The sequence below is a fragment of the Styela clava genome, chromosome 2 (genome assembly GCF_964204865.1).
Source record: "Styela clava chromosome 2, kaStyClav1.hap1.2, whole genome shotgun sequence".
In the NCBI taxonomy this organism is placed as follows: domain Eukaryota; kingdom Metazoa; phylum Chordata; class Ascidiacea; order Stolidobranchia; family Styelidae; genus Styela; species Styela clava.
This window is the reverse complement of record NC_135251.1, coordinates 15,845,475-15,857,588: the sequence shown is the minus strand read 5'-3', so window position 1 is coordinate 15,857,588 and position 12,114 is coordinate 15,845,475. Positions and strand designations below refer to the sequence as shown.

Genomic DNA, 12,114 nt, shown 5'->3' with positions numbered 1-12,114 from the left:
CCCAGCGTTTGCAGCGAATATACGAGCGGCCCCACTCGAGCATATTTGCAGTAAACTTTTTTAATACCTCGCAACAGCGACTCTGTCATAATGCAAATGACTGCGAAGATTGATCTTAAAATCACATGCACTTTTTGCAATAATATTCAAAAAGCGATTATACCTAATGTAAGTCAGTTTGTTTAAGATACTGATCTGAATTCATGCGTCAGATCTCTTCACTAGCCTCATTACCATCTGCTATAGATCTTGTCCAAAACCTTCACTTCGACTGCACTACAACTGACTGGTTCAATACTTCAGGCTTGTGAAGTTGTGTACAAGAGTCCTTCATCGCCAGGCGAAATTTCTCGCAGTACTTCAACATAAAGCTTGCCCATACACTTGTTCCTATCTTTCAATATAGATTATTCAATCTGAGACAGCTGGTGGCAGATACCAAAAGAGCATTTAAACCGAAGAAACGGATTTATTGTAGGCCAATCATTAATACAAAGATAAGGAAATAATGAGTGAAAAATTAGAACGGAACCCTTCTTTAAAGCCATCTGGTCTTGATAAACCAGTCTCGTTTGACGAACCGCGTCGTGTTCCCTCCCACGCTCCATTGATCACCATTGATCCTCGGAGCGCGAGAACGCCGTCTTTGCGTCTCTTAGCAACGGAGACCGCCAGAAAAATTGGTGTGTTTACTGTACATACAAAAGGGTAAACGTAGTTAAACAGATGCTACTAAAAATATGTTAAATAAATGCTTTTCGTAAGTAATTCAATCATTAGTAGCCCGGGCTTGATACAATTTGAATCATTTTCAAATGGTACAGCAATGTTTGGAAGGTGTATAAACGGTAACAACGTTGACCAGCATGCTGACTGATCTTGGCTTCCTAACTATCCAAGCATATTGTCATCTAATTAATGTAGAAAGCCAGATTGTTAGCCGTGTTCTGTCATGAAACAAAAAGAATGTTGGATATATCCATCACGTTTTTGAAAACTTCTTTACTAAAACCCATGAAATCGAGGAGTGTATTTTATTACACATTTAACGCGCGTAGCTCTCGACATGTCGCCACAAAAGAAAAGTTTTGTTTGATATGAAAACATATACCCGTTTCTATATTTGCCGTGAGCCCATTGTAAAGTGCCAGATTCGCATTAAGCCTCATTGTAAGGCTCAATCAGGTTGACTAGTGTAAATATCTTCCGTTAATGATGTCAAAAATTAAGATACAAAACAATAGCATGTCTTAAAGTTGAGTATCACTTAAAAGATTTGGCTGCTCAGCAGCGACATTTAATTGTGGAGAAGGTATAAGTCAAGAACATCATAAAATTCATATTTGTTTGATAAAATGTACTTTCTTATATATCATTAAAACAGAGTGATGATATCACAATACTGGCACGAGTATTCACTAATCTCTCATTGAATTTCCCATGAAACTTATTGCAGTAACTGATTTGATTTAGTGGAACTAATTTTATATTCAATACAATAATTAACTATATCAACATATATTTGCGTGAAAGAGGAGAGTTATTAGGAAAGCATAATTTTAATTCTATGGATCGTTTTGTTCATATGTTGTTGTTCTTGTTGGTATTTTTCTTCCGATCGTTATGAAAAAATCGCTTTTGTCTTTAGTTACTGGACCAATTGCTTTGAAAATTGAAGGTCGAAGATTTTATTTTTCTCCAGAAGACTTTTATTTTTATTTATTTAAAATATTTCCGTGAGCTCTATGGGATTCGTTCTTTGTGTGCTACGACGTCATCAAAATTTGTGAATGTTGTGGCGGTTCCACGAACGCATATCACGGGATCTCGTGATATATCTATTTGAAAATCTCGCTATTCTCTACTTTTTAATTTTGTTTTTGATATATGAAAATATAAGACATCCCCCGAAAATAAGCCCTAGTGGTATTTTTCGAAGAAAAATTAAAATAAGACCCGGTCTTATTTTCGGTAAACACTGTATGTCGTCACTACGTCAGCTACATGAACAAAACATTTGGGCCTCAATTTATGCATAATTTCCCGAATGCAAGACAGTCGTTAGCTGCAACTCACATTAGTCATTACCCATTTGTCACTCGAAACCACAAAATTGCGCAACCATTCAAATAGATAGCCAGTTCATACCGTTATATACATTTTTCTATTAAAAAATAGAAAATAACAGACGTAGTTTTGAGTTCTCAAGCATACGAAGTGGAGGTATACAGGCTTTACCGACCACAAGACGGTTTGATTTTTTTTTTGTTTTGCATTCGCCTCGGGAGATGTTTGTAATATCTAGAATTTTTTGTGAGCTCATATACTATTTTTAAACAACAATTACCAAGGCGATTGAAAGAAAAATTTTCTTTATGAAGTGCTAAGAAGTAAAACTACTGTCGTTGAGCAGTCTAGCAATTTGCACCCGCGCAGGTTATGAAGGCAGGTGTCTTTCGAACCCTTGGTAAGTTTCCACAAAAGTGAAACAGCAATCCAAATTACTAAACCTTTGAACAAGCAAAATCGAAGATGTAGTGGTAATGCGACTCCTCTAATTTATCTATTTCACTGTCGTTTTTTTTAAACGACTGGCACTAGATACCGCAGGGACACGATTAGACTTCGTATAACATGCATGGTATCAGAGTTTGAAATTTGCCGACCTCGCACTTGACTTGAGACTCTCAGTTTAGGAACTTGAACCCACAGACAGAAGGTTTGCTAAACAGTGGTTTATCCCTAAGCTTTTCTATCATTGAAACCACCATAACTATATAATTTACAAATAAATTTATTGAAGAAATCAAGAATCTGAATCAGAATCACCAAAAGTAGTTTCTTCGCCAACCAAACTTCTCTTCTGCACCCCAACTCCTGCTGAATCAGCAAAAACTTTGAATGATGAATCCGAAGCAACCTTAGCAACTTGAGAGGCTATCGATGAAGAAAAGCCAAAGCTGAGATGTACAACGCTTTTATCAGATTCACTATCGCCATCGTCTCCACTAATCGCCTGTTCCTGAAACCTATTGTCACGTGTAGAAGGGTGAAATTGTTTCCTTCGGATATACGATTTTTTTCTTTTAGTTCTTCCCGGTATCGAGGGTCTCCGTGGCAATTTTAACAGAGTGTGACTTGAAGCGGGCAATTCCCCTTCAGCCATGAAGCTTCCACTTGAAATATTTTCTACATGTGTAATACCCCTAAGATCGGCAGTCGTTTTCATGTCTGGTAGTGTGGAAGACATCAAAGTTGAAGATTCATTGCCGCATATGTTAACAAAATTATCAGTCTTTGGTATATAATTTGGAAACAGTTTTTGTTTTCGAATTTCCCGTTCTTCCACTGAAGTTTTCATATGAAGTACGGATTTAAGTTCTTTCATAACATGAGTGGTTTCTTCAATTCTCTTCTTGCGCATATTCTGGAACTCTGTATCATTATCAATTTTATCAGTATCATCGTTCTCCAGGTCTTCAGTGGTCGCCTCAAATACCTTGATATATTGAAATAACATTTGGTAAAAGTGTATTTGGAGGTTATCCTCAGAAAAGTTCTGGCTGAAGCGAAAAATTTACTAGCTTCAATTTATTATTTATTGCTCAAAGCATGGTTGCGGAACTAGCTCTGAAGAAAAGTAAGCACACCTCTGAGCAAAAATCATGGATGCCCACTTGAACATCAATAGCTAAAGTACCAATGAATACATGTTGCCTTGAGAATTGGTTCAAGTCAACACGATCAAGAGAAAAGGCAAATAATAGTTAACCCAACATAAACAAAAGAAAATAACATTTGAAGCGAGATTTTTTGTGGTGGATACAACAGTAACAGTTTTCATTGACACCTTCTCCACAATTGGGCACAACTGGAAAGTACAACTATACAAAATTCCACTTATTCCTTTATCAGCAAGGCAATTGCTCATTCCAGATTTACCTCATTCAAACTATAGCGAGCAATGGTATGCTAAATCAAGTAGTTATAGGTGGTGTTTCACTTCATAAGGACTCAGAACTCTCATTAATTAGGCTGATAAACTTTACCTGATCTTCCCTGATTTCATCCTGATTATTGAGCGAAGACTCGTCAATTAGTGATTTTGAGTTTGACATGGAATCAGAATTAGGTCTGATTTTTGGAATATTATTTTCTTTTAAAACAGGTTCGAGACATTTTAAAGTTTCAGCTATACATTGATTAGTAGCATCAACATGAATTTGAACCTGAGGCAGGAGTTTGTCTGAAAAGGGTATAGTTTACTGTACATACTATAGATATACATTTTTTTGCAATGACATTGTTTACCCAGTTGATTACCCAGTGTGATATTGATGTAATAGTATCAAAGTGGTATGAAAAAGATCATTGCTGCAAACAATAATCCTCATATTTCCTGCTTGGCACAAGTGGGACATGTTTGATAGAAGATTTGTAAACATTTTCATCCATGGAGATATCCAGTTAAGCCCTGAATTATTTACAAGTGATAACATGAAGCCATATTGTAATGAAAAAAAGGCACATTGTGCGATATACGAGTTGTAATTCCACAAAAAAGACTGGGATAGATATTGAAGATCAACATATGATAAAATGTATATGGTAAAGATTAAAGAGAAATACATTGTATATGCTATGTACCTCTATTTGAAATATATATTTTCGTAAAAAATATGGCAATCACGATGCAATTCTCACCTTTCAACAATAAGTTAAAATCTTCATCAGCTTCATCACAATTTTGTTCAGCTTCAATTGCACTGGAAACAGAGGATATAATTACTATGACAATGCAGTATGGAGAAAATTGATACAAGCAAATCCAATGTCATTCATCTGACTCACACTTGTAGTGCTAATCTTAGGTGAACTTGAATGCTGTGAAGAGAAATGTTGAGCATGGACCTGGATGTGGAATCTTTAGTATTCTCCATCCGGCTACCTTGCAAAGGAATTGTAAGTAGTTTGGAGTGAAAAACCATAATATAGTCATCACAGTGCTGGGCAATATGTATATGACATATTGTGTTTACCCACACCAGGGTGGTTCAAACCAAGGCCCGCGGGCCACAAGTGGCCCGCTGCTCCGTTATCGGTGGCCCGCGTCACATTATTCGGGGAAACGAAAAATCACATGGTGATATTTTGTCATAAAAATAACCAGAAAATTTTTTTGCCATATTGTTACATCACTAATGTTACTGAATTAACTAGTGTTATGGATAGCTCAGACTACTAGCGCAGTTGTATAGTTTGCTTGGCTAGTCTAAGTCGTAGACTGGCTTCCTTTTTTGTCATGAATATATGCTAACAAAATAGGCTTCATAAAACACTAAAAATCGAATGAGGAACCTATTAGCCTAGGTTGGTTATGTCTGATAACTAAATATTAATGCAATTGCCAATCTATATAATTTCTGCCAGGTGTTTTTTTGCATCCAGCCTAAACAGAATTACAATAAATGCCTATATATCAGAAAATTTAGTAATTAGCCTTCTGTACCTCGCATTTGATAACATTACTGTTGTTTCTGTGTATCGCAAAGCTAGCCTACTTACTGAAGGTGAATGCGTTATTTTGTTTGTTTCGTTGTTTTCCGCTAACATTGTTAGCGATCGTATCACACGTAAAATCAAGTCTGATTGGTCCTGTTCGGACGTTCACATGAATGACATGTTGTATTGAACAACGGCTTTTTGAAGGTGTCATCTACAGAAAAGCATGCTTGGGCAAATAAGTAAATCTCAATGCTTGAAAACAGCTAACTATTTCATTATTCTTCATTCCTTTTGCTGTACATAAAAAAATCTAAATTCGGATCATTTGTATCGTTAGCATCTATTCTTTTCTATTTTTCGAACTGAACCCTATATTTAGACAGAGAATATGCGCATTAACTCTTGATGACAATATGGTCAATGGAGACAGTCAGGGTAGCTTTAAATGTAGGCCTACGTAGTAAAATCGGAAACTGTAAAGTTACAGGATCACAGCTAAGGGGTCGTGTCTTTGGAGGCGTCCCGCTTTTAAGTCAAAAAATATGGTAATCCTAGATATAGATATATTAAAATTTTTGCATGCTTTAGTGAGTTTTTTGGTAGTTTTTGCGTTTCTAGCTTGGTAAATAATGATCAATGTGTTTAATTAAACAATAAAACTGTTTGTTTTTCATTGCATTGTTTACCTATTCTTGGCATTATCGTGGCCCGTGAACAATACAAAATAATAGTGTGGCCCGACAACCTTGGAGCCCCCCTGATCTACTACACCATCTATAAACAAGTTCCATTTCATAATACTTTTTCTGCAATATGGAGTGTACTCCAAAATGGCACATTTGCCTGTTTTTAACATTGTATTTGTATATACAACTATCCCACTCACCAGATTTCAAATCATTTTCAACATTCAAATGCGCGTTGTAAACTTTTATTAAATGTTTAGAAGCTTCATCGCATGATATCTTCAAAGGTGAAAATGTTTGAAACAAGTTTGATAAATGATCTGAAAGAGATACTAAATATTTGATTTCATAAAAAAAATAGCTAGAAAAACTTTGTAATTAAAAAAAATTTGCTCTATAAAAGATTTGAACTGCAAGTCGAGCATGCAATATACAACACAACTATACCAAAAGTAAGAATATATTATTTAGGTCTGAACATTGCTGTCTTGTTTTTAACAAAAACTATCAATTGTAATTCTGAATTTAATTCATTGCACTAGGACTAAACATAAATGAATCTTTATCTAATTAAGGTACATAATTTATTAATACTATATAAAATATATATGACTTACCATTTAAGCCAGTGTTTTCATTACAATTCAGTTTATTTATTTTCACTACTAAATTCTTCAAAAATTCAGAACGCTGTTGAAACATGAATCTGACAACATCTCGTAATATATCAAGGCAGAAATTGTCAGTCACATTTGTGATGTGTTCCATAGAGGTATTCTGCAAAATGAGTAAATTTTCGTTATATTTACAATATAATACAAGCAGTTATATTCACTAACACATGCATGGGCATTTGAGCTGACGGTTATTGCTCCAACAACAAAAAGCCTTACAAAAAGCTATAAAAAATAGCTATACCCTTTCAAGGTTGCTTCACAATGAAGTGATTTACAAACTGGTGATTACATGAATATTTATTTTACCTGGCTTACCTGGTCAAAACATGGCCCAAGTTCCTCGAGAGGAATCTGACATATTTCAGAAGTAAATTTAAAATCATTAGATTCCCCTAAAATATCCAAAGTTTTATTCCGATATAATAGCGCGAAATTAGTAGCAGATTTGAATACTTCATAACGTAGTTGCATGCATTCTCTCACAAACTTCTGTTTGCTTCTCTCCAACCGACTGATTGGGGTATTGCCTGATATTCTGTAAAAAATGATCCAGTTGCTTTGACCTTGTAGCTTGAAAAGTGCAGTGAATGCAAATGTATTGATAGCTATATATGATCTTTATGTAGCTTATGTATCTTTATGTCGGTAGTTATCTGCTGCCCTTTCACAAGTACTTTTTTTTGTTTATTCACACCATTCGTAACACAATTGCTAAATCAAAACCGACATATTATAGCAAAAAACTCAAATTCTGGAAGAACTGATTGAATTTAACTGGATATCAATAAACATCATTAACCTGTACTAACAATGTATATCCCATCGCGGCAACTTCATTGTCTTGTATGAATCGAATGCACCTTCTTAAAACCTTCTGATGATCAATATTTGTTTCAATCAAACTTTTCAGGAAGATTGAATTATCATGATATGGTTGATTCGCTTTTGGAAAAAAAACCTAAAAAAATATTAAATTCACTTGACATTAGTTAAAATTTTATATAGGTTTAAAAATAATTAGGTACTCTCTAAACCAGGGGTGGGCAAGGTTTTTGAAACAGGAGCAAAAAAGTTTGCCCACCACATAGACTGTCGGGGGCCATGTACATGTGACGTAAAAAGTTACATTTTATGATCAATATTTACAGTATTACAAAAGCAAAAGTGGAATACAAGCCTTGTGCTAAAACTAAATCCAGTCACAATCTCAACAAATTCCTTGAGCTATTCTTTAGCTGAACCATCATAATTTGGTTCTAGTTTGGTTGTGGCAGAATCAGGCGGGCCAGATTGAAGTACCCAACAGACCGGATTTGGCCATGGGTCATAGTTTGCCCATGTCAGCTCTAAACTTAGAGATCTGGGTTCAATTTATGATCACTCTATCGATCGACCCTATATCACCACCCAGACCACAGAGTAACATTTAGTAGGTTTTGCTGTATCCAATACCATAATGTGTCACATAATATAAATTCCAATTTGCTTGACATAAGTGTATATTTCAAACCATAATCGAATACAAGTAAATGAAAACGCACCTTTTGTGATATGAAAATGGCCACAAAAGTAAAAACTGTTATATGAACCCAATGTCTTCCACTATCAAATACTGCGAGGGAAATACTCAAGAAGACAATAAAGCAATGAAGAAACCTGGAAGACGGAACTGAAATAAGAACAAAAAAGAAACAGGCTACTGATAATAGTCATAAGATAGGAAAGTGAACATCAACTTCGTCCATGTATGTGTATGCTACTCGACTGCCAATTATCACGAGAAGACGATAGTAGATATGTACAGCAGGTAGTAGCGGTTGCTTGCTCAATGCGACCACACGTGACACTAATTTATTCATATTTGTAACATTGCAACTGTGATAAATAAAGTAATGGTATGATTTACAAAGTTACCATTTAAGCATTTAGACTCATTCCCACTCAATTAACAAACAATTATCAAGCATGAGAAATCATGAAATCGGTGAAATGATTCAAATATTTGAAAACAAAACAAATTACAAAATATTCAAAGCATAATACGTATTTTTTAAATTTTAAATGATTGCTTGCTAACAAAATACACAATAGTACCTTTATAAGTTACGGTAGCTATAATTTTGAAATTTAGCAATTTCAATTACTCAGTCAGGCCCTATATGACCAGATAACTGTATAACCAGTAACAGCAGGTAGGCAATCGAAGGAAATAACTTATTACTGTATTAAACGAACTGATTATCTAAACTCACTTTGACATTTTCAAAGGATATTTTCTTGTAATATACTCCGTGTTCCTGCTTGCTGTTAGCAAAATTTCAGGACAATTCATAGTTAAAAAGGAAACATCTTCTTCACTCAATAAATTGCTGTTTAAGATTGTGTTATTGATAAAACAAATATGCTTGTGAAATTCCATCTGTAAATTAAATTCATTTTAGTACAGTCTAGCATTGTAGAAGTTCATAGAAAAATGGTGAAGGGTACAACATCTTGCATGCACAAGTAAGAATTAGAACAGGAAAACAAAGTACTGAACTGTCACAAAGATCGCCCTTCTCTACTAATATTTGTGTCATGGGCCAATTATATCCCTGTGCCACCTGTTCTACTGAATGCATTGACGAGTGCATCCAGTCTGAAATGTGTGAGTCATGGACACATGCTTCTTGCCCTGGAGAACAACCAAAAGTCATGATAGAAGGGGCAAGAAACACATTTTATGTGCAAGATGCTTATGCCCATATCAAGAGTTCAATTACGATATAGCGTTACGGCTGTTGGAAGATCTTTTTTATCTGACCAAATCGATGAAGTGTTTATTGGACAACCATCAAAATATCCTTCCTGAAGCACCACAGTCTGAACATTTTTTTAAAGAATGTTCAGTGTCAAACAGTATTTTGCAAAGATTTCATCCAATCATGCTGGATAACTTCACTCCAAGGTACGTCTGTACGTGGAAGGGGATGGAAATTGCTTACACAGAGCAGTATCCACCTCGGATCAACTGAAGAATCTCCCTTACGGACCTGCCTGAGTCCCGTTTCCCAACAAGAGAACCCCCCTCCCCCAAACCACCTAAGCGGATAATACCAGATCCTTTATTTGGGGGGTTCTTCAGTTGATCCTCCGCCACGATATACTGATATATGGAACACAAAACTATCACAAGCATTCATGCCTCCTGACAGCAATTGGAATTTTAGAACATTCAGAGTTTTACGACACGAAATGTCCCACTTTCAAAAACCAGATTGATGTTAATCGAGTTGTGACGTCTAAATATTTGGATTTGGTACATTCAGCTCGAACGGTTGGGTGTTTCTCAAAAATGATGCATATGTATGGTTTGAGTGCAGTTATCAAGGCTCCCATTCAATCCTATTACACACAAACGTGCGCCAACATTTTCTTGAGTCAGCCTTCCACAAGAAAGGTTTGTGGCCGTGACGTCAGAGCCATGCAACAGTCAAAAACGACAGTGAACGATGACCAAATAACGATTCCACCAACAGCTGAAGATTTTAAAACAAATCATTTTGTACCACTCCACTCCTCGAAGAACCAGTACAAAAAAACAAAACGATTTCAATTCCAGATTCCCCCTATACTATCGTACTCATAAAAATTTGGTAATGATGACAATTTAGTATTAGACGAGTCGAAGAGCGAAAACGAACACGTTGCTACAGCAATGAACTATGAAACTAAACGTGTTACAATTGCAGACTTGTGACATATCAAATCCTATATCTGATGCATGCGAAGCATCCAAAAATAGAGCCGTTGCTCTGCCAAACAGAGGAATTCTAAGCTTGGAAAATATTCTTTAAGTCTTTGACCGTTATGAAATAGGCAAAGCGTTATCTGAAATTCCAACCGGCCACAAAGAAAATGTATATTTTTTCATCACAAATTCGACAAATGCGGAGAATCGTAGAAATAGATACCGTAGCAAATTCTCAGACGATTGTGGCGTCTGGGGTTCCAATCAGGGCATATCTCCCAAAACAAACTTTGCTCAAAATACAGCGGTATTAATTATTATGCATCTCTAGAGGCGCTAAAATGTCTAGGAAACGGGTACCGGTACCATTAACGTGTACATTGTCGGCCCCAACACATCTATTAAAGGTAAAAAGGGAACTTGCTTTGATAGAATATATCGGAAGGAACCAGGTGAAAACCATACATCAGCACATGGCAATGCAAAAGGAGATGGGCAGTATATTCGTACCAGACCTGCCACTCTAGGACAAATTTCACAAAATTGCAACAGAAAAAGCTGAAAGAACTTTATAACGACTTAGACTACTTCTGGAGGACAAGGAATTGGTGCAAACACCGAGAAATCTTTGTCAATTGTACTCTAAAAAGCACAACAACAAAAAACAACTGTAATGGCCCAGTCGGATATCTAGCAGACAGAATGGGGAGGCAGCAGAGACATCTCGACTACAGAGAGGCCTGGTGAATGTTGCACGTTGTGGCTCTATGTCAGTATGTCAGCAGGAACCAATGGTTTGCTCCGTCAATTTTACTGGTGATACCGTAGCATGGGTGTGACAATTTTCAGCCAAGATCAACTTAACCAGGAAAGATTCTGCTGTACGGGGTCGACCACCACTGACTTTAGGCCAAATTTTCAGTTTGTGTAAAATTCATGTGAGAGTGACCACATTCAAGAATTTATCCGTCACAAACAAAACGACTCGGGGGGTCTCATGTAGTTTCTGGGTCTGGTATAGTTTAGTACCACATCCACTTCTAGTTGGCCTGGCTCAACAATTTTCGCATATGTCAATCCTAACCCCCACCTGACTACGTCACCGAAAAATTACGTCATTCCGACGTCACAGTGGCGTAATAACTAATAAGGCCCACCGAAGTATGCGGATGGTCGTCCAAAACGCGCAGACGATAACCCGAAATCGAGCAAGCTATTTCTCTCGTTTTCTCGTCGCAACGAACACGATAGGAGAGAGATCGCCAGCTTTAGCAAGTTCTTATCGGCGGCGCAGATGCCATCTCGGGCGATCGTAATTATACTTTGGCAATCACTATGACGTGATGGTGACGTCGTATTGACGTAATTTTTGGATGGCATAGTCAGGTGAGGGTTAGGAATAACATATGCAAAAATCGTTATGCTACGCCCACTGGAAGTACTTGTGGTACTAAACTATACTAGACCCTAGTTTCTTACCTAACATACTTCTAGTGGGCGTAGCATGACAATTTTT

At 36.5% G+C, this 12,114-nt stretch overlaps 1 protein-coding gene across 4 annotated transcripts; it reads right to left on the bottom strand.

Moving 5' to 3' along the window:
- Positions 1–2,778: 2,778 nt before the first annotated feature.
- LOC120336345 (vezatin-like) lies at positions 2,779–9,926 on the bottom strand. 4 transcript variants are annotated; one of them, XM_039404009.2, is made up of 10 exons: positions 9,121–9,926; positions 8,410–8,524; positions 7,678–7,826; positions 7,184–7,403; positions 6,809–6,968; positions 6,392–6,511; positions 4,852–4,948; positions 4,705–4,766; positions 4,050–4,246; positions 2,779–3,499 (listed from the first exon to the last, which is right to left on the bottom strand). In XM_039404009.2, the coding sequence occupies exons 1-10, from the start codon at positions 9,285–9,287 to the stop codon at positions 2,807–2,809; spliced, it is 1,980 nt and encodes a 659-aa protein (XP_039259943.2). In that variant the 5' UTR covers positions 9,288–9,926; the 3' UTR covers positions 2,779–2,806. The 4 variants fall into 4 exon arrangements, with proteins under 4 accessions (XP_039259943.2, XP_039259945.2, XP_039259946.2 ...); XM_039404011.2 differs by having other exon boundaries at positions 8,410–8,743; positions 9,121–9,924; XM_039404012.2 differs by having other exon boundaries at positions 8,410–8,537; positions 9,121–9,924.
- Between the last annotated feature and the right edge of the window lie 2,188 nt (positions 9,927–12,114).

Excerpts from the sequence above, each read along its gene's own strand:
- LOC120336345 (XM_039404009.2), bottom strand. The coding sequence starts at position 9,287 with ATGGAATTTCACAAGCATATTTGTTTTATCAATAACACAATCTTAAAC. Across the intron at positions 7,404-7,677 it reads GCCGCGATGGGATATACATT|AATATCAGGCAATACCCCAA; the intron begins GTTAGTACAGGT and ends CATTTTTTACAG. Across the intron at positions 6,969-7,183 it reads TTGGGCCATGTTTTGACCAG|AATACCTCTATGGAACACAT; the intron begins GTAAGCCAGGTA and ends CTCATTTTGCAG.